The sequence below is a fragment of the Henckelia pumila genome, unplaced genomic scaffold (assembly GCF_033568475.1).
Source record: "Henckelia pumila isolate YLH828 unplaced genomic scaffold, ASM3356847v2 CTG_525:::fragment_3, whole genome shotgun sequence".
NCBI lineage: Eukaryota > Viridiplantae > Streptophyta > Magnoliopsida > Lamiales > Gesneriaceae > Henckelia > Henckelia pumila.
Genome location: NW_027331857.1, coordinates 3202652 through 3224080, shown reverse-complemented (window position 1 = coordinate 3224080; position 21429 = coordinate 3202652). Strand labels below are relative to the sequence as shown.

The 21429-nt window shown below is 39.6% G+C and overlaps 2 protein-coding genes across 2 annotated transcripts; one reads left to right on the top strand and one right to left on the bottom strand.

The window, feature by feature from the left end:
- Nucleotides 1-13017: 13017 nt before the first annotated feature.
- Nucleotides 13018-13827, top strand: LOC140873115 (uncharacterized). The gene has a single exon (XM_073276095.1). It carries the CDS (start codon nucleotides 13018-13020, stop codon nucleotides 13825-13827), a length of 810 nt encoding a protein of 269 aa, XP_073132196.1.
- A 3025-nt stretch (nucleotides 13828-16852) lies between these two features.
- LOC140873277 (probable RNA methyltransferase At5g51130) lies at nucleotides 16853-20582 on the bottom strand. The gene is made up of 10 exons (XM_073276363.1): nucleotides 20407-20582; nucleotides 20245-20297; nucleotides 19922-20130; nucleotides 19231-19345; nucleotides 19074-19121; nucleotides 18127-18352; nucleotides 17765-17852; nucleotides 17598-17663; nucleotides 17311-17379; nucleotides 16853-17229 (listed from the first exon to the last, which is right to left on the bottom strand). Exons 3-10 carry the CDS (start codon nucleotides 20108-20110, stop codon nucleotides 17140-17142), a joined length of 891 nt encoding a protein of 296 aa, XP_073132464.1. The 5' UTR covers nucleotides 20111-20130; nucleotides 20245-20297; nucleotides 20407-20582; the 3' UTR covers nucleotides 16853-17139.
- Between the last annotated feature and the right edge of the window lie 847 nt (nucleotides 20583-21429).

Sequence of the window (21429 nt, the reverse complement as noted above, 5' to 3'; positions counted from 1 at the left end):
GTAATAACCAGCTAAACCCATGAAGCTTCGGATCTCAGGTACTGATGTCGGTCTAGGCCAATTCATAACCGCTTCGATTTTGCTGGGATCGACAGAAATCCCATCTTCAGAAATAATATGACCGAGAAAGACAACTCGATCTAACCAGAATTCGTATTTCGATAGCTTGGCAAACAACTGCTCAACTCGTAAAATCTGCAAGACGATTCTCAAGTGCTCTGCATGGTCAGTATGGTTCTTCGAGTAGATAAGAATATCATCGATGAAAATAATGTCGAACTCATCTAAATAACGCTGAATGATACGGTTCATCAAACCCATAAAAACAGCTGGAGCGTTAGTCAAACCGAACGGCATGACTATAAACTCAAAGTGACCATACCTCGTTCTGAATGCGGTCTTAGGAACATCTTTCTCTCGCACTCTCAGCTGATGGTAGCCTGACCTCAGATCAATCTTAGAGTAAACAGAAGAACCCTGCAGTTGATCAAACAAGTCATCTATTCGGGGTAAAGGATACCTGTTCTTAACTGTAGCCTGATTCAATTGGCGGTAGTCGATACAGAGCCGCATAGAACCATCCTTCTTCCGAACGAATAGAACAGGAGCACCCCAAGGCGATACACTAGGTCTGATGTATCCCTTGGCAATCAAATCCTCAAGCTGCTCCTTCAACTCTCTCAATTCAACAAGTGCCATACGATAAGGAGCTTTTGAAATAGGTTGAGTACCTGGCACTAAGTCAATGCTGAATTCAACCTCTCGAATGGGTGGCAATCCAGGAACATCTTCCGGAAACACATCAGCAAAATCTCTAACCACTGGTAAGTCAACCAAAGCTGGGCTAGATTTCAGTACATCAACCGCATAAACCAAAAATCCTTCTGCACCTCTCTGTAACAAACGAGTCATAGATAACACTGAAATCAAAGGAATTCTAGATCGAGAACCCTTACCAAATAATTTCCACTCGTTTGCCATTTCAGGTCTGAACCTGACAACCTTCAGAAAACAATCAACTGTCGCCCTGTACTTGGTTAAAGCATCTATCCCGACAATACAATCAAAATCTGACAACCCAAGCACAATACAGTCGAATTCTAACAAATTCCCCTCGAAACAAAATTCACAGTTCCTGACTAGTCGGACAGAAACAATTCCTCCACCCAAAGGTGAAGTAACAGCTACTACTGTAGGCAACAATTCAGTTGGCAAAGCATGCAATAACACATATTTCTCAGAGATAAAGGAATGGGAAGCACCTGTATCTATCAAGACATGAGCAGAATGACCGAAAATCGAACAGTTACCTGCTATGACATCGTCAGGTGCTGCCTGAGCCTGATCCTCTGTCAATGCAAAGACTCGTGCTTGCTGTCTCGGAGGCTGATTTGCACTAGAGCTACCTCCCTGTCTGTTCTGCTGTTGCTGGGGTTGGAAAGAGTGCACTGCAGACGACTGCCTCTCCGGCTGAGCTGCAGGTCTAGACGAACTCCCACTCTGAGCTCTATCTCTATTACGTTGAGGGCACACTTTAGAGAAGTGCCCCGGTTGCTGACATGTGTTACAATTGCCGAAGACTCCCACACACTGATCCGGTGAGTGTCTTCCTCCACACTTGCTGCAGTACAAGGATGATGACCCAGAACTCGGTCCTGAACCGAATTGCTTCGAACCACTGGAACTGGACGAACTGTTCCCCTGTCTCTTGAACTGTTTACCTCTTGCCTTGTACTGATCCTTTCTGTTTCCCCCACTGTTTTCACCTTCATACCTCTGCTGCTGGTTCTGATGTTGAGGTGGCTGATTCTGGTACTGAGATGGTTGGTTCTGATACTGCCTCTGCTGCTGAGGTGCCCCCTGATTACCTCTTTGCCTCCACAAGCCTGCTTCTGCTCTCTTTGCGTAATTCATGGCATCCGCAAAGTTGCTAGGCCTGTTGGTGTTAACCAACGTGAAGACATCGGTGTTCAACCCGTTGATGAACTGATCTGCCTTAGCTTCTTCATCTCCGGCAATTAGCGGTGCAAAACGCAACAGACTATCGAATTTAGCCACGTACTCTTCAATGTTCAGATTCCCTTGCCTCAGATTTGCAAACTCTGCTCCCTTATCTTTACGATACGAGATAGGGAAAAACCGCTTATAAAACTCAGATTTAAAAAGAGTCCAAGTAACCTCTGTACCTCTACTCTCAAATGCTTTCTTTGTCATGATCCACCAGCTCTTAGCACCACCACGCAGCTGATGAATTACTAACCTGATTCGGCGGTCATCTGTGTAGTCAATGGAATCAAACAACTGATCCATATCATCCAACCAACTCTCACAGTCAACTGGATTTTCTGAACCCATCAACAATGGCGGATTGAACGACTGAAACCTCTTCAGCAAGGTTTCCATAGGAGTTGCTGAAGCATCCAACTGATCAACTTCAGTGCTAGCTTGTTCAGTCGCAGGGATAACTGGTGGTGTGTTTCTGTTTATCACTCGACGAGGACCCATCTGATAATCAAAGGTTAGCACACGAGACAACTCAATCGCTACCATCAGTGCCCTTACAACCGCTTGGAATACCGAATACCAGTCGAGAACAGAAACAGTTATATCTCAAGTAGATCATGCTTTAATAATTTAAATCACACAACCATGTAATTCAAATAATGCTCAAACAATAAAGCATGCTCGCATGGAATTAAGTACACAATTAAATAATTCAAACACATGCGAGGAGTCATTACACACAGACTCGATCTACCCCGCTCACTCTAGTCCGACCAAGAATCTTAACGCTCTGATACCACTTAATGTGAGACCTCGATTCTAAACCACTAATCTCGGATTAAACAACAAGTAAGCGAACAAGAATCCAAGACTAAAACAATTCAAAAGTTTTTTTTTTTTTTTTTTAAAAGGCCCGCGCCCGCGCGAGGTACCAAGCTCGCGCGCGCGCGGGCAAACGATCCCGAGACCAACCAAAGGCTCGCGCCCGCGCGAGGCACCAAGCTCGCGCGCGCGCGGGCAAACCATTCAGAGGCCCAACGGAGGCCTCGCGCGCGCGGGAGGAACGCCTCGCCCGCGCGCGGAAGGCCTGGGCAGAAAAATGCTCAGGCTGCGGGAAAAAAAAAGGATTCCGCGCTTGGTTCGACATGCCTTCAAATACAATTACAATAACAGGGTGTAGGGAAACATGCCATAACAAGTCATGCTTTCAGAAGGCCTAAAAACAACCAGAAGTCTAAATCGATACAACAACAACATACTTCGATTTTTGATTACAATCCGAATACAAACTAATTCGAATAACAAAACATATCAAGTTCGAGTTCTAACATGCTTCAATCTTAAACTAGATAAACATGCTAATTCGACTTCTAAACCGAGTCTCACTTCTACTACTTGCCCTCGAAGCTAACCATGCCTCTTCTGACTTGTTCCTGCCCCACCTGTTGCCAAGTATACATACAAAACAAAGCAACAGCCGGATAACCGGTGAGAATGATAATCCCAGTAAAAGCAACATATCAAGTAATGAATACACAACATGCTATCAAACCACATATTCAAGTCGAAGTTAATGATATGCATGTCTTTAAAACCAGGATATCGATTCTAATAAACACGGGAGTATTGCTCTGCTTTTGGGATCCCGAGGATGAGATCACGTAACGACTCACCGACTCTCCCAATCGAGGTGGTGCCACGTATCCCACTCCTCTAGACTTTGAGCAACCATAATGAGTATGCTAGCACTAGGCGAAATACTACAACCTAGGCCACTCAATCATAGTTCCCAAACGTCTAACAAAAAGGGCGGTTCTGCCCGCTGAAATCAAAGTAGGCTCAAGATGAATGCATAACAGAAACATAAACATAAGCCACATAATAAAAACTCAATCAATCAACAATTACAAGTTCCACGTGCTAGAACAAGTATCAATGCAATATGTGATTTAAAAAGGGAAACTCGAGAACCAACAGTCCCGAGTATGCTATCCCGCTACGATGACTGCTTTTACCTTTCAATGCAGTAGTTCCAACTCCAGGAAAGCTACAACAAAAGATCGTATCAACAACTATACAATCTAAACAACAACTACGGATCAAGGTAAATCTCATTACCGATCTTCGTCCAACTCTGAAACGATCAATCAGCTGCTAACTCAGGGCTTGACAACTCCAAACGAATCTGTTCAGATACAAGAGATTGATCAACAACAAAGACCAACTTACAAGCCAAGTTCAACAACTCAAAAACGGTTCGAAACCCTCAAAACTCAAACCGACGGCATAACGGCTATAAACTGAACAAACCGGCAACGCAGACAGAAGTTCAATACTGATATCAACTCAATTCAATGCTAAAACCACAACAACAAGATAAACCCAACAAATCTCAAAACCCACATTTTCGAATAATACTTCCAAAAATCATAACAATTCCGAACGTCGCTCTAATTCAAAACCGACAGATAATAAACGATCAGAACTCTGTAGAGAACAACATACTCGAATCTAGAACGATTCTAACAACATCCAAAAACTAGAATGTATCCGATCGTAGAAGAACTTACAATATAACAGAGCTCTCACTGCAGTGATCGATAATCTGCCTTCAGAATTAATTTCTAACGGACGGATCGACCGGAAACCGAGATTGGAAGAGCTTGGAAACGTTTTCCCCAAGCTTCAATGGAGTTCACGGTTGAGAGGAAGAGGAGGAGCTCCTTTTGAGAGTCAAAATAAGTGTAGATAATATATAAAATTCCATATTTGCATTTTAGTCCCTGAAATTTCCAAAATTTGCAAAAAGGATCCTGATCAAAATCAAACCGGCTCGAGAACTCTGTAATCTCTGATTAACTCAAATAAACTCATTTAAGATAAAAACGGGGCGTTACAATTCTCCCCCACTAAGAAGAGATTTCGTCCTCGAAATCAACGAGAACCACAACTCATAAGATAGAATAAAGAACTAAAGACAGTAAGAAGAACTCACGTCATCCGAACAACTCTGAAAAACGTTGTCTCATGTCAGATTCTGTCTCCCAAGTCGCTTCCTCGACTCCGTGACGGCTCCACTGCACTTTCACCAACGGAATCAACTTGGTTCTGAGTTGCTTTTCTTTCCGATCAAGGATCTGAATCGGTCGCTCAAAATAGCTCAAGGTCTCGTCTAACTCGGCTTCGTCAGGCTGAAGGATATGAGAAATATCTGGTTGGTACTTTCGCAGCATAGAGACGTGAAAAACGTCGTGAATACCAGATAAAGACGGAGGAAGTGCAAGTCTGTAGGCAAGATCGCCTATCTTCTCGAGAATCTCGTACGGACCGATGAATCTCGGAGATAACTTTCCTCTCTTACCGAATCTGACGGTGCCTCTGAACGGAGAAATCTTAAGGAATACACGGTCTCCCTGCTCAAAACTCAGAGGTCGACGTCTGACATTCGCATACTTCGCCTGTCTATCTTGAGCTGACTTCATTCTGGTCTGAATGATCTTAACCTGCTCTGCCATATCTCTAAGCATCTCCGGTCCCAAATCTGGTGACTCGGACAATTCATCCCAAAACAACGGAGATCGGCACTTTCTACCATACAAAGCCTCAAAAGGCGCCATACCGATACTCGCTTGGAAGCTGTTGTTGTAAGAAAACTCGACAAGAGGCAAAGAATCCTGCCAACTAGTGCCAAAGTCTAGCACTACCGCTCGCAGCATATCCTCCAACGTCTGGATAGTCCGCTCTGACTGTCCATCTGTCTGAGGATGATAAGCTGTACTCAGATGCAATCGAGTACCAAGTGCCCCCTGAAGACTGTGCCAGAAGTGAGAAGTGAATCTAGGATCTCTGTCTGAAACGATCGACTTCGGCACACCATGCAATCTCACAACATTGCTAACATACAACTCAGCCATCTGATCATGGCGATACGTCATCCTGTACGGAATAAAACACGCGGACTTCGTCAATCGGTCGATCACTACCCCAAATAGCATCGCATCCTCGAACGGATCGTGGTAGCTTCGTGACAAAATCCATAGAAATGTGATCCCATTTCCATTCAGGAACAGATAGGCTGTGCAAAAGACCACCTGGTCGCTTCCGCTCTGCTTTCACTTGCTGACAATTCAAACACCGAGATACAAATCTCGCAACATCGTCCTTCATTCTCTTCCACCAGAACTGACTCTTCAGATCGTTGTACATCTTACGACCTCCAGGATGAACGCTAAACCGACTGCAATGAGCCTCTCGGAGAATACGCTGTCTCAACTCCGAAATATCAGGCACAACAATACGGTTATTCACAAACAAAACGTCATCTCTAACCTGGAATTCTGACTGATGCCCAGTTCTGACTTTCTCTACCGAAACCTGAATGCTCGGCTCAGACTTCTGTGCTTCTCTGATTGCAACAAACAACTCCGGCTCGGCTTGAATAGCAAACACTCTGATAGTCTCCCTATCTGTTTCAAACTCTAAACCAGAAGTGCAACAATCATCGACCAACTGAGAAACACCGATAGTTGAAAGAGATAAAGAACAAAGCTTTCGGCTCAAGGCATCTGCAACTGCATTCGACTTCCCTGGATAATACTTGATCTCACAGTCGAAATCCTTCAACAGATCTAACCATCTTCTCTGTCTCATATTCAGCTCTGCCTGTGAAAACAAGTACTTAAGACTCTTATGATCAGAAAAGATCTCGAAAGACTCACCATAAAGATAGTGACGCCAGATCTTCAAAGCAAATACAATCGCTGCAAGTTCAAGATCATGAACAGGATAACGAGTCTCGTGCGGTTTCAGCTGCCTCGATGCATACGCTATCACATGCTTATGCTGCATAAGAACACAACCCAAACCTCGGTTAGAAGCATCACAATACACTGTGAAACCTCCAGTACCCTTCGGAATAGAAAGAATTGGAGCACTGGTCAGTCTCCTCTTCAGATCAACAAAGCTAGCCTCACAATCTGTAGTCCAGACAAAAGGCGCATTCTTCTGAGTCAGCTGGGTAATAGGCTTGGCAATAGACGAGAAACCCTCGATGAAACGACTGTAATAACCAGCTAAACCCATGAAGCTTCGGATCTCAGGTACTGATGTCGGTCTAGGCCAATTCATAACCGCTTCGATTTTGCTGGGATCGACAGAAATCCCATCTTCAGAAATAATATGACCGAGAAAGACAACTCGATCTAACCAGAATTCGTATTTCGATAGCTTGGCAAACAACTGCTCAACTCGTAAAATCTGCAAGACGATTCTCAAGTGCTCTGCATGGTCAGTATGGTTCTTCGAGTAGATAAGAATATCATCGATGAAAATAATGTCGAACTCATCTAAATAACGCTGAATGATACGGTTCATCAAACCCATAAAAACAGCTGGAGCGTTAGTCAAACCGAACGGCATGACTATAAACTCAAAGTGACCATACCTCGTTCTGAATGCGGTCTTAGGAACATCTTTCTCTCGCACTCTCAGCTGATGGTAGCCTGACCTCAGATCAATCTTAGAGTAAACAGAAGAACCCTGCAGTTGATCAAACAAGTCATCTATTCGGGGTAAAGGATACCTGTTCTTAACTGTAGCCTGATTCAATTGGCGGTAGTCGATACAGAGCCGCATAGAACCATCCTTCTTCCGAACGAATAGAACAGGAGCACCCCAAGGCGATACACTAGGTCTGATGTATCCCTTGGCAATCAAATCCTCAAGCTGCTCCTTCAACTCTCTCAATTCAACAAGTGTCATACGATAAGGAGCTTTTGAAATAGGTTGAGTACCTGGCACTAAGTCAATGCTGAATTCAACCTCTCGAATGGGTGGCAATACAGGAACATCTTCCGGAAACACATCAGCAAAATCTCTAACCACTGGTAAGTCAACCAAAGCTGGGCTAGATTTCAGTACATCAACCGCATAAACCAAAAATCCTTCTGCACCTCTCTGTAACAAACGAGTCATAGATAACACTGAAATCAAAGGAATTCTAGATCGAGAACCCTTACCAAAGAATTTCCACTCGTTTGCCATTTCAGGTCTGAACCTGACAACCTTCAGAAAACAATCAACTGTCGCCCTGTACTTGGTTAAAGCATCTATCCCGACAATACAATCAAAATCTGACAACCCAAGCACAATACAGTCGAATTCTAACAAATTCCCCTCGAAACAAAATTCACAGTTCCTGACTAGTCGGACAGAAACAATTCCTCCACCCAAAGGTGAAGTAACAGCTACTACTGTAGGCAACAATTCAGTTGGCAAAGCATGCAATAACACATATTTCTCAGAGATAAAGGAATGGGAAGCACCTGTATCTATCAAGACATGAGCAGAATGACCGAAAATCGAACAGTTACCTGCTATGACATCGTCAGGTGCTGCCTGAGCCTGATCCTCTGTCAATGCAAAGACTCGTGCTTGCTGTCTCGGAGGCTGATTTGCACTAGAGCTACCTCCCTGTCTGTTCTGCTGTTGCTGGGGTTGGAAAGAGTGCACTGCAGACGACTGCCTCTCCGGCTGAGCTGCAGGTCTAGACGAACTCCCACTCTGAGCTCTATCTCTATTACGTTGAGGGCACACTTTAGAGAAGTGCCCCGGTTGCTGACATGTGTTACAATTGCCGAAGACTCCCACACACTGATCCGGTGAGTGTCTTCCTCCACACTTGCTGCAGTACAAGGATGATGACCCAGAACTCGGTCCTGAACCGAATTGCTTCGAACCACTGGAACTGGACGAACTGTTCCCCTGTCTCTTGAACTGTTTACCTCTTGCCTTGTACTGATCCTTTCTGTTTCCCCCACTGTTTTCACCTTCATACCTCTGCTGCTGGTTCTGATGTTGAGGTGGCTGATTCTGGTACTGAGATGGTTGGTTCTGATACTGCCTCTGCTGCTGAGGTGCCCCCTGATTACCTCTTTGCCTCCACAAGCCTGCTTCTGCTCTCTTTGCGTAATTCATGGCATCCGCAAAGTTGCTAGGCCTGTTGGTGTTAACCAACGTGAAGACATCGGGGTTCAACCCGTTGATGAACTGATCTGCCTTAGCTTCTTCATCTCCGGCAATTAGCGGTGCAAAACGCAACAGACTATCGAATTTAGCCACGTACTCTTCAATGTTCAGATTCCCTTGCCTCAGATTTGCAAACTCTGCTCCCTTATCTTTACGATACGAGATAGGGAAAAACCGCTTATAAAACTCAGATTTAAAAAGAGTCCAAGTAACCTCTGTACCTCTACTCTCAAATGCTTTCTTTGTCATGATCCACCAGCTCTTAGCACCACCACGCAGCTGATGAATTACTAACCTGATTCGGCGGTCATCTGTGTAGTCAATGGAATCAAACAACTGATCCATATCATCCAACCAACTTTCACAGTCAACTGGATTTTCTGAACCCATCAACAATGGCGGATTGAACGACTGAAACCTCTTCAGCAAGGTTTCCATAGGAGTTGCTGAAGCATCCAACTGATCAACTTCAGTGCTAGCTTGTTCAGTCGCAGGGATAACTGGTGGTGTGTTTCTGTTTATCACTCGACGAGGACCCATCTGATAATCAAAGGTTAGCACACGAGACAACTCAATCGCTACCATCAGTGCCCTTACAACCGCTTGGAATACCGAATACCAGTCGAGAACAGAAACAGTTATATCTCAAGTAGATCATGCTTTAATAATTTAAATCACACAACCATGTAATTCAAATAATGCTCAAACAATAAAGCATGCTCGCATGGAATTAAGTACACAATTAAATAATTCAAACACATGCGAGGAGTCATTACACACAGACTCGATCTACCCCGCTCACTCTAGTCCGACCAAGAATCTTAACGCTCTGATACCACTTAATGTGAGACCTCGATTTTAAACCACTAATCTCGGATTAAACAACAAGTAAGCGAACAAGAATCCAAGACTAAAACAATTCAAAAGTTTTTTTTTTTTTTTTAAAAGGCCCGCGCCCGCGCGAGGTACCAAGCTCGCGCGCGCGCGGGCAAACGATCCCGAGACCAACCAAAGGCTCGCGCCCGCGCGAGGCACCAAGCTCGCGCGCGCGCGGGCAAACCATTCAGAGGCCCAACGGAGGCCTCGCGCGCGCGGGAGGAACGCCTCGCCCGCGCGCGGAAGGCCTGGGCAGAAAAATGCTCAGGCTGCGGGAAAAAAAAAGGATTCCGTGCTTGGTTCGACATGCCTTCAAATACAATTACAATAACAGGGTGTAGGGAAACATGCCATAACAAGTCATGCTTTCAGAAGGCCTAAAAATAACCAGAAGTCTAAATCGATACAACAACAACATACTTCGATTTTTGATTACAATCCGAATACAACTAATTCGAATAACAAAACATATCAAGTTCGAGTTCTAACATGCTTCAATCTTAAACTAGATAAACATGCTAATTCGACTTCTAAACCGAGTCTCACTTCTACTACTTGCCCTCGAAGCTAACCATGCCTCTTCTGACTTGTTCCTGCCCCACCTGTTGCCAAGTATACATACAAAACAAAGCAACAGCCGGATAACCGGTGAGAATGATAATCCCAGTAAAAGCAACATATCAAGTAATGAATACACAACATGCTATCAAACCACATATTCAAGTCGAAGTTAATGATATGCATGTCTTTAAAACCAGGATATCGATTCTAATAAACACGGGAGTATTGCTCTGCTTTTGGGATCCCGAGGATGAGATCACGTAACGACTCACCGACTCTCCCAATCGAGGTGGTGCCACGTATCCCACTCCTCTAGACTTTGAGCAACCATAATGAGTATGCTAGCACTAGGCGAAATACTACAACCTAGGCCACTCAATCATAGTTCCCAAACGTCTAACAAAAAGGGCGGTTCTGCCCGCTGAAATCAAAGTAGGCTCAAGATGAATGCATAACAGAAACATAAACATAAGCCACATAATAAAAACTCAATCAATCAACAATTACAAGTTCCACGTGCTAGAACAAGTATCAATGCAATATGTGATTTAAAAAGGGAACTCGAGAACCAACAGTCCCGAGTATGCTATCCCGCTACGATGACTGCTTTTACCTTTCAATGCAGTAGTTCCAACTCCAGGAAAGCTACAACAAAAGATCGTATCAACAACTATACAATCTAAACAACAACTACGGATCAAGGTAAATCTCATTACCGATCTTCGTCCAACTCTGAAACGATCAATCAGCTGCTAACTCAGGGCTTGACAACTCCAAACGAATCTGTTCAGATACAAGAGATTGATCAACAACAAAGACCAACTTACAAGCCAATTTCAACAACTCAAAAACGGTTCGAAACCCTCAAAACTCAAACCGACGGCATAACGGCTATAAACTGAACAAACCGGCAACGCAGACAGCAGTTCAATACTGATATCAACTCAATTCAATGCTAAAACCACAACAACAAGATAAACCCAACAAATCTCAAAACCCACATTTTCGAATAATACTTCCAAAAATCATAACAATTTCGAACGTCGCTCTAATTCAAAACCGACAGATAATAAACGATCAGAACTCTGTAGAGAACAACATACTCGAATCTAGAACGATTCTAACAACATCCAAAAACTAGAATGTATCCGATCGTAGAAGAACTTACAATATAACAGAGCTCTCACTGCAGTGATCGATAATCTGCCTTCAGAATTAATTTCTAACGGACGGATCGACTGGAAACCGAGATTGGAAGAGCTTGGAAACGTTTTCCCCAAGCTTCAATGGAGTTCACGGTTGAGAGGAAGAGGAGGAGCTCCTTTTGAGAGTCAAAATAAGTGTAGATAATATATAAAATTCCATATTTGCATTTTAGTCCCTGAAATTTCCAAAATTTGCAAAAAGGACCCTGATCAAAATCAAACCGGCTCGAGAACTCTGTAATCTCTGATTAACTCAAATAAACTCATTTAAGATAAAAACGGGGCGTTACACACGTAGCCCCTTGAACTAAATCAACAGGCCTTTTAGTCCTTCAATTTCTTAAATAAAAGCTCACGTGCCCCAATTACAATTTCGTAATATTTTTAAAAACATATACGACGACCCATTTTTTTTTTACACTGACTACCCTTTTATATGGGAATGTTTTAGATTAAAAAAAAACCCTGTGAAACCCTACCCACAAATCATAAATAAAACTTCTTGGAAAAAAAATGTCAAGACCATCGATTCTACCACAGATCGTCAGGCGATGAAAACCCTGTGAAACCCTACCCACAAATCATCAACAATCGATTAAACTTTTTAGAGTTTTTGAGGGAAGCAAAAAAGTAAAGCAAGTGCCAAAGGAAGCAAAAGTAAAGTATTTTCAATCAAGAAAGACCCAACTAGGGAAGCAAAAAAAAAGTAAGTATTTTTTGTTCAATGAGAGTTTTTAAAGGAAATTTCGATGAAATCTGAAGAAATATTTTGGGGAAATCTTGTGGATTGACAAAATATGGTAGTGCCGTAAAATGTTTTTGTTGAACGTGAATGTGATCCATTTGAGCCATATATACTTGGAGATATGTCTGTACCTATTGATCGTGAATCTTTCGCACTCGAAAATGCTCATATGACGATTGATACTCTTTGTCCAGCTGAGCAAAATATTCCTCGAAATGTTCTTGTTTGTGGTGATAATGAACCAGTGATCAGTGATCTTAGTGATTCTTTTGATAAGACTTGCAATGGTTATAAGTATGATGTACCCAATGAAGTTTTGAGGGATGTTGAAGTGAGCTCTGATGATGATATTTTTTCTGAAAGGACTATTGCTAGGGGAGATGTGTTGAGGAAATTTATGAAAATGAATAATAATAAAGGTAGTAGTAAGGCAAGGGATAAAAGAAAGATAGATGAACCTGATTTGGGGTCTGATTGGTTTAGTGATCCAGGGGAGGATGATGAAGATTTGTTAAGCATGGATGAATCAGATGAAGATGCTCCTAGGCATCCGGTTTATAAAGAGGGCAGAACATGAAAACCTTTAAGCTAATTGTAGGTATGAAGTTCAAAAGTGAAACAGAATTTAGGGAGGTTTTGAGAGATTACAATGTCAGGGAAGGGTATGAATTGTTGTTGCCGAAAAATGAAAATTGTAGGATTACTGCTGTTTGTAAAAATGGTTGTAATTGGAGAATTCATGCATCATTGATTATGGGTGGCCCTACATTTCAAATAAAAACAATTAAAGGTGAACATACACGTGCAAAATCCCATGTAAACAAACTTGCAAATTACAAGTATCTTGCCAAAAGGATTGAAAGTATTGTGAGAGATAATTCTGATATTAAGATAGATCAGTTGAAGAACTTGATAACGAGAAAGTGTGCTGTAGAAGTTAGCAAATGGAAAATCATAAGAGCAAAAAAAACTGCTTTACAAAAAATAAGGGGGGTGGATAATCTACAATATGAACTTTTATGGGATTATTGTGAAACAGTTCTGCAGTTCAATCCAAATAGTAAATTTGTGATTAGGAGAAAGGAAGATTACGACCCACCAACATTTGACAAGATGTATTTTAGTTTGCAGGCAATGAAAAACAGTTTGTTATCTGGGTGTAGACCGATAATAGGTCTTGATGGCTGTTTTTTAAAGACTGTTCCTGGTGGCCAGTTGCTAGTTGCTATTGGTAGAGATGGGAATGATAATATGATTCCTATTGCACTAGCTGTGGTGCAAGTAGAAAATAGGGAAAATTGGACATGGTTTCTTCGTGAGTTGTTGGATGACATTGGTGGATTAGGGGAGAACATGTGGACTTTTATTTCAGACATACAGAAGGGGCTTATTGAAGAAGGGGCTTATTGAAGCTTTGAAGGAGTTGGTGCCTGATTCTGAGCATAGATATTGCTTAAGACACATGTACCAAAACTTCAAAAAAAAATTCGGGGATTGGAGTTGAAGAACCTGTTTTGGAAAGCTGCTACAACAGCAAACAAAAATGAGTTTAATGCATATATGAAGCAGATTGCTCGAGTTGACCCAAAAGTTGATGCCAAATATGAGACAGCAGCTGAATGGCTTCAAAAAATTCCACTTGTTCATTGGGCTAGAAGTAATTTCTCCAATACTTGTTTGTCTGATGTGGTAGTTAATAACCTCTGTGATCTTTTAATAGTTACATTTTGGATGCTCGAGATAAACCAATCATAACAATGCTTGAGAGTATTAGGAATAAACTGATGAAGAGAATTCAAGTAAAAAGGCTAGGAATGGAAAAGTATGCCGGGGATATTTGTCCTAACATCATGAAAAAATTAAGAAATGTCAGAAACTTTCTAGAAATTGCTTTGCAATATACTCAAGAGAGCTTGAATACCAGATTCAGTGTTTGACCAATGATGGAGTTGTGAGACAGTATGTTGTTGAACTGATGAAAAGGACTTGTTCTTGTGGCATGTTCCAACTTTGTGGATATCCTTGTTGTCATGCATGCAGTGCTATTGGTGAGAGTAGACATAGGTTGGAGGACTATGTGCATAAATGCTACAGTAAGGCAGAATACATGAGAGTTTATTCTCATATGGTTCATGATGTGCCTGGACAGGCTGATTACTGCAAAACAAGCTATCAACCTCTTCATGCTCCTATTTTTTGGAAAAAGAAAGGAAGACCACAAAAATTGAGGAGAAAAGAAGCTGATGAGAGTCATAACACATCCACAAGAAAGGGACTTAAACATAAATGTTCAAGATGTCTGGAACTTGGCCACAAAAAAGCATCATGCACCAATCCTATTCATCCCAAGTCAAAGATGTACAAGGTAAGGTTGAAAGCATGGTCACACGTGAATTTTTTATACTATGTATTTGCAAATACATTAATTGAACTTCTTTTTCTTGTAGGTTGATGATCATCCAAGTGGGGCTCTACAAAAAGCCACACAACCAACACATACAGGGACAACATCACAAGCATCAAACATCTCTGTTCAGGTATTTAAACTTGTGTTTTAGTGGCTGTAACAAAATATATTTAAAAAATAAATCATTTTGACAGGAGTTGGATGCAGCAGCAAGAAAGATCCAAAAATCAGATGGTATTGTAAGTGCGAGTGCATGGTCAAGTGCTATTATATATGCATCGGGCCAAGCAGTGTATTCAAACTCGAGCGCAAAGGCTAATACATATCAATCAAGTAAGGCAACAAATGCAAGCTCCAGTGCAAGGGCTGATGGTGGTAGTAGCCATGGTTGAGATGCAAGTGCTGATTGTGATAGAAGCAGTAGTTGAGATGCAAGTTTTGATTGTTGGCAAATTTGTGAAAAGGAGGTGCCAGTCTTTGAGGTCTAGGAAAAACCGATGCGACGCGGAGGGAGCAAGAATTTTCAGGAATATTTGGAACATTTCGTTTCTGAGCAGAATATCCATTGTCTAATGGATAGGACAGAGGTCTTAAAATTCATAATCATCCGGTTAGGATCAATCTAAACCAGCCCATTATGTATATGATGAATATTGTTATTGTGGAGGATGTAATAGACCACGAATGTTGTTATTTCGCACATGTTTTCAAATTTTGATGATTATATTTTGATGATTATAAAGTATATATGGATGATAAATTTTATGCATTTTCAGTTTCTTGATTTTTTATTTGATATTTTCTGATTGAACCGATAATTATAATTGAAAAAAAAATGATTAAGCATGTGTTTGTTTAAAGACACCTCATAAATATGATTTAAAAACAAATTAGAATATACCCAAACTTTTCTCGACATGTTTTAGTAAAGCAATGAATTTAAACAAAATGTCCATTCAGCTCATGTGAGTTCACCATCAATTTGATAAAAATATTATTTTACTCTTGGGCTTAAGGGCATTTCCGTATATTTATGAGATGTGAGAGGGAAAGAAAAAACAGCAGATGCGTTTCAGGCGCGTGCATATAAAATTCAAGATAGAGGGTGCTGTCAGCCATAATTTTGAAAAGTAAAGGACACGCTAGCCTATTAATTGAATACAGAGGGTTATTTGTTATTTTTGCCTATTACAGGGGGTCCTTGCAGTTAGCCCCGACTAAAATTATAAAATTATTTTTAACAGGACCAAAAATAGAAAATGTGCAAATTATAGGACCAAAATTGTAATTCTCCCTTAATTTTATTTGCTTATAAATAGCAAGAATTTAAAAAATTATTATTATGATTTAAAGCCCTAGAACGATAGTATTATCCACAAGCGAACTTGGGATTAATTTTGAAATATGATCTTATATTTCATAATATATTATTTTTAATGATCGAATGTATTTCTTATTATAAAACATTAAAATTGTTTTTCTTTTTCATACATCTTACCAACTCAAATGTACGACTCATATTCACGATTTTTTTTCCCTTGTTTTTATTCAAAAAAAATCGAGTGAAAAAACTTGTTCATAATTAATTTACAAGAGATCCTAAGTTCGCATCAAACTGTGTTGATTAAACCTCAATTAAAATTTATGTCGTGTGATAATTTGAATTTGATTCATTTTAACTGATTCATAAATTAAGTTTGTACACAAGTGTTAACAAATTGTGAATAGCAGTAGGCTGCTAGGGAAAAATTCAGAAAAATTAACTATTATAAAATGATTATAATTATGATTTAAAAGGATGTATTTGTAGTTATTTTTTGAAATATATAGGTTGAAAATAAATTATGAATATTACGCGTAAATTGCATTATTTGCTGTAAAATCTATAGTAAAACAGAATATTTAGATGGAACACATTCTAAATCTTTCCAATTTTTACCACACGTACGATTTGAAGAAATATATTGGCGAAAATTACATTAAAAACGCAAATTCGGAAAATGTGCAGTACCCACGAATGTATTTGAAAAAAGAATGAATTCTAACTTTTAGCCATAAATCTTTTCTTGAAGTTGATGATGGATTCAATAGATATAAACCAAAAGGGACGAATTGGATAAATATTGGATAATTTCATCAAGTTAAATAACTAACTTAACTAACCTTTGCTATTTGCTCTTGTCTCTTGATATTTGAATATTGTCCCCTCCTGTATATCTATCAACTTTTGGAATCATTCAGGACAAGGTAGGTTACCAAAAAATATAATACGGGTCTTTTTTTTTATAAGGTGTTGCCATTCAAGCATTCATTTTTCATTTCCAGAAAGCCAAGATTGGTCTGTTGAATCCGGATTTGGTACCAGATAAGCCCGACGTTATGTTTTCTACCCTTCGGAACCCGATCTGCCATTGTCAAACAAGAATTCCAAAATCAGAAACTTTCTAATGTAACTTCGAAAAATTTTAATAAGTCGGGCATATTACCTTGTCTAGCAGTATATCCTGAAAATCTTCTGGAGATATCTCAATGTTTTTATAGTTAGCGGCAGCAATCTGCAAAATAAGCAGATGGATGTTTCAGGAGAAATTTGGCCAAATAAACATTATGTGATTTCGCTTCAATTGTTTAAGAAGAAGAACTCGACTCCTACTCTTGAAATAATCATCTTTTACATCCATTTGATAAAACCCCTAAGGGCTAGGATAATCTGATTGCTCAGATCTAGTATACCAAAAAATTTCTCATATGCATTTAGTTGGAAAGAATATACCTCAGACACAAGACGATTCTTATAATATGAGCTCCATGGTTGAGGTTCCAAAATGAAAACACCACCCTGCCACAAGAATGCACAGTTCACAAAAAAAAAAATTTCAGGTAATTTATATGAATAAAAATTGTTGAGACAACTAAAATATAACTGTGCACGTGAAATACCGGTAGGAGAAGTGTCCAGATTCTCCTGAATAAAGTGATTAGCCCATCATCACCCCAGTTCAGATGTATCCATTTGGTCACACTTAAACTAGCGACAGAACCCAAAAAAATGATTAGTCACAACAAAGAGGTAAGTAAAACTTAATGTGAGTAAGAGCCAGAGGGGCAAAAAGATTACACATGATTCAAACAGAAGGTACTTTCAGAGTAACTTGAATCAATTAGGTGAGATATGCCTTTTTTTAGGGTTTGTATCTGCCATATCTTGGTTCGTTCAGGATTTAACTAGTCATATAGGCCGGTAGAACCATAAGATTCAGAGAATCATATCATTGTAGCCAGAACTAGCTCCTAAATATTACCAAAGAACTGCACTGTAGCGTGTACTTGCTGGTGGACGCCAACTCTGAACAAAATTTCCTTTCTGAAAAGAAACTATCTTTAACAGATCTTTGTTCAATGCAGCTTCTGTCAGTGACACACTTGCATGGTTCTTCAAGCCATTTCCCAACTCCGTGTCAGCCGATGTGTTATGAGCACTTGTCTTCGCGAGTTTCCTGAGAGTCCAATATGCATCCTGAACTCGATCTGGAATATAATGAATTACTCTCATTATTTCCAGTCCAAAGATAACATTCAAAAAAATTTGGTGCTTGGCATAACAAATCACATCCATACATGAAAAAGTCATTGACCAAGAAGAATTTCTCAGAACAAATTCTACAGCCAAGAGAATATTGGTATCCAAATAGCATATTTCTTGGGTTTCACAAACGCTACTTTCATTTTTTAACTTCTGATTTCTGAACAGGGAGTGTAGGGGAGGAGAAAAGCTACCCTATCACGTACACCTCGACTTCACTTCTCTCAGAAAAAAACACAAGGCTAATAACATAAATTAACTGCCACGCGTGATGGATCACTCTCGGAAATAGGAAAGTGTTCTTGATTATTCAAACTAATTCTATTTATTAACTTGTATATGGAATACTAAAGCATTATAAGCAAATAAAAAATATATGTGAAGAATTGGTTTGTGGTTTAATCATCCAACGCTAATACCAGAGTTTCACAAGTAAAATAACATTTTTCAAGTTTATCAACTATGATAAAAAAAAAAAATTTAATTTGGTGTAAAAGAAAGGGATGCATAGAAAATTCACAGTATAAAATTCGAGCATGATAAAAACTACATTACTAAAATAGAACGCAGAAGTTTCACAGCTCCTAGACTTGCTTATTTGACATTTACATATATTATTAAACTTTCAGCACTTGATGTGTAACACTAAAACTTTGAAACAGTTACCTCCATCAATATCAACTCCAAGAATGCTCCTGCATCCAAATGCTTTTGCTGTAAAAAAGGATAGAAATCATGGACTCCTCACCGGCCATAAAAGGTAAACGATTGGTGAATAAAATCAAATAGCACAAAACTTTTAGGTTATGGGATAATTGATTACCAATAGCAATAGTGATCAACCCACTGTTACAGCCAATGTCAAGGCAATCCTTTCCCTCGAACCATTCACCCTTCATCACCTGTAATCTAGGATCTTCATCCAAGTCCTGACCAACCTTATAACACCATAGAAATGACAAATCCCACATTCAGTGTCAGTCAATAAAGAATCAGATAAAGTTTTAGTAGTACCACAGTACTATTTGTGACAATTACTGATTTGCAATCTTCTACAATTCAAAGGCAGAGTTCGGATGGTCAAACCAATTTTATTGTTCCATTGAGTCAAAGGGCAGCGTAACCAAAGTAAGATTGCAATTTCAGTGACAAAATAAATTATCCCATGAGGACATAATAACACAAAAGACTCTGGGAGATGCCGAAGAGATTACACCCTCAACATATACATAATAAACAAAACAAACACTAAATAAATTGATATAAAAGCAAATATTACTTAAAAGAATTCAACCTAAACCACCATAACCAGAAATTAACAATTTGTTTAAACTTAAAGGAAAAAAAAAAAAAGAGAGAGAGGAAGAATTAAACGGTGATCAAATTCTAGCAAATATGAACCTAAATAAAAGAAAAGAAATTCATTCATTCACACATAATAATCCAGCATAACAACTGATGTTATGGAACATAATATGATATAAATGAAAAGTGTTGAAAAGACGAGAGAATACCCTATATCCATAGTAGTTTCTGTAATTTCCAAAGATTGCAACTTCTTTTTTATTCCTTCTCTTAGAGGATTCCTGTGGAGTAGAACACGTTACAGCAGCCTTGGGCTCCATGTTTTGCTCATCGTCCTTGTTTCTCTTGCGACTTTTCGAGTATCTGTTATTGCCATTGTTTTCGCCTTCTCCAACCATGTTTCACGAACTACGCGCCCCTTCAATATAAAGACCACATTTTAATGCAAATCGTATTAAATCGCCTCTTGCACCTGCTGAACCAAATTTCTTGGTTCTCTTGGCTTCTCCGCAAAAAGAGTATATAGGTTTACCTAGCTCTCTGGAGCCAACGAACAACTGTATCGGTGGAGGCAGAAGCGTGGAGCTGTATATATAACAAGTAGTAAGAGAAAACTTTTGTAATTGAATTGAGTTCGGAAGAGCAAGTTCCAAGCAGAAACCCAGGGAAAACGCCGGAAATCAGAGAAGCTTACCAATGGCCGCCGAGCAGCGGTGAAGTAACAGCGAAGACAGCGGTGGCGGTGAAGGTGGAGGTGGAGGTGGAGGTGGAGGTGGAGGTGGAGGCGGAGGCGGAGGCGGGCTTCGCGCGTATGATCAACAACGGCCGGAACAAACAAAGAGGAGGTAGCCCAAGGAACAAAAAACCTGAACGAGGAGGGTTTTACAATGGGCAATCGAAGAGTTGGAGTCATTATTATTAAAATTGCAATTAATAAAATAATTTTTTATTTTACTTTAATCTCATTTTATCACCTTAAATAATAATAATAATAATAATAATATAAAATAATTATGAAGAGTGCCAGCCAATTAATCACTCCAGTAGTTAATTATAATTAACATGTAACATTGTTATATTCAAAATTTTATAAATTATCCTAATTAAAAAATTAACATTAATATGTTACACTTACAAGATAAAAGCATTCATTTGAAGTAAAATTATTATGATATCACAACTAAACTAATTGAAGTTAGTAGTAAACTTTAGACATGAATGCTTTATTCGAAATGAATGCTTTTAAGTTTTAACTACATCATATAAATTTATTGTAATATTATCGCCATTAATTATAATGTTAACCTCGTGATTGATAGTGGTCGCACCAAAAGAGTTCTGCTAGAGTGCTAGTCACAACACAAACAAGCCTAATAATTTTTAGGTTTTTGCTTGATTTTACTTGGCATTTCCTGGTAAAGTTGTGTGGCAGTCGGTGTTTGGTACTGTGGTTTGATAGTAAAATATGTGATTGCTCTGATTACTTGTTCCAAATGTGTTTAAAATCATTTGGCCCATCAGTTGGCTCTCAAGCTTGAAGTCACCAAAAAATCATTGATAGACCGTTTTACAAATTAATTTGATAAAACGGATAATAAAAAAATATTATTTTTTATACTAAAAATATTATTTTTCATTATATATACAAATCGGGTCGACTGATCTCATAAATAAATATCCTTGAGACCGACTTACAAGATACACATCTTCGTATCGA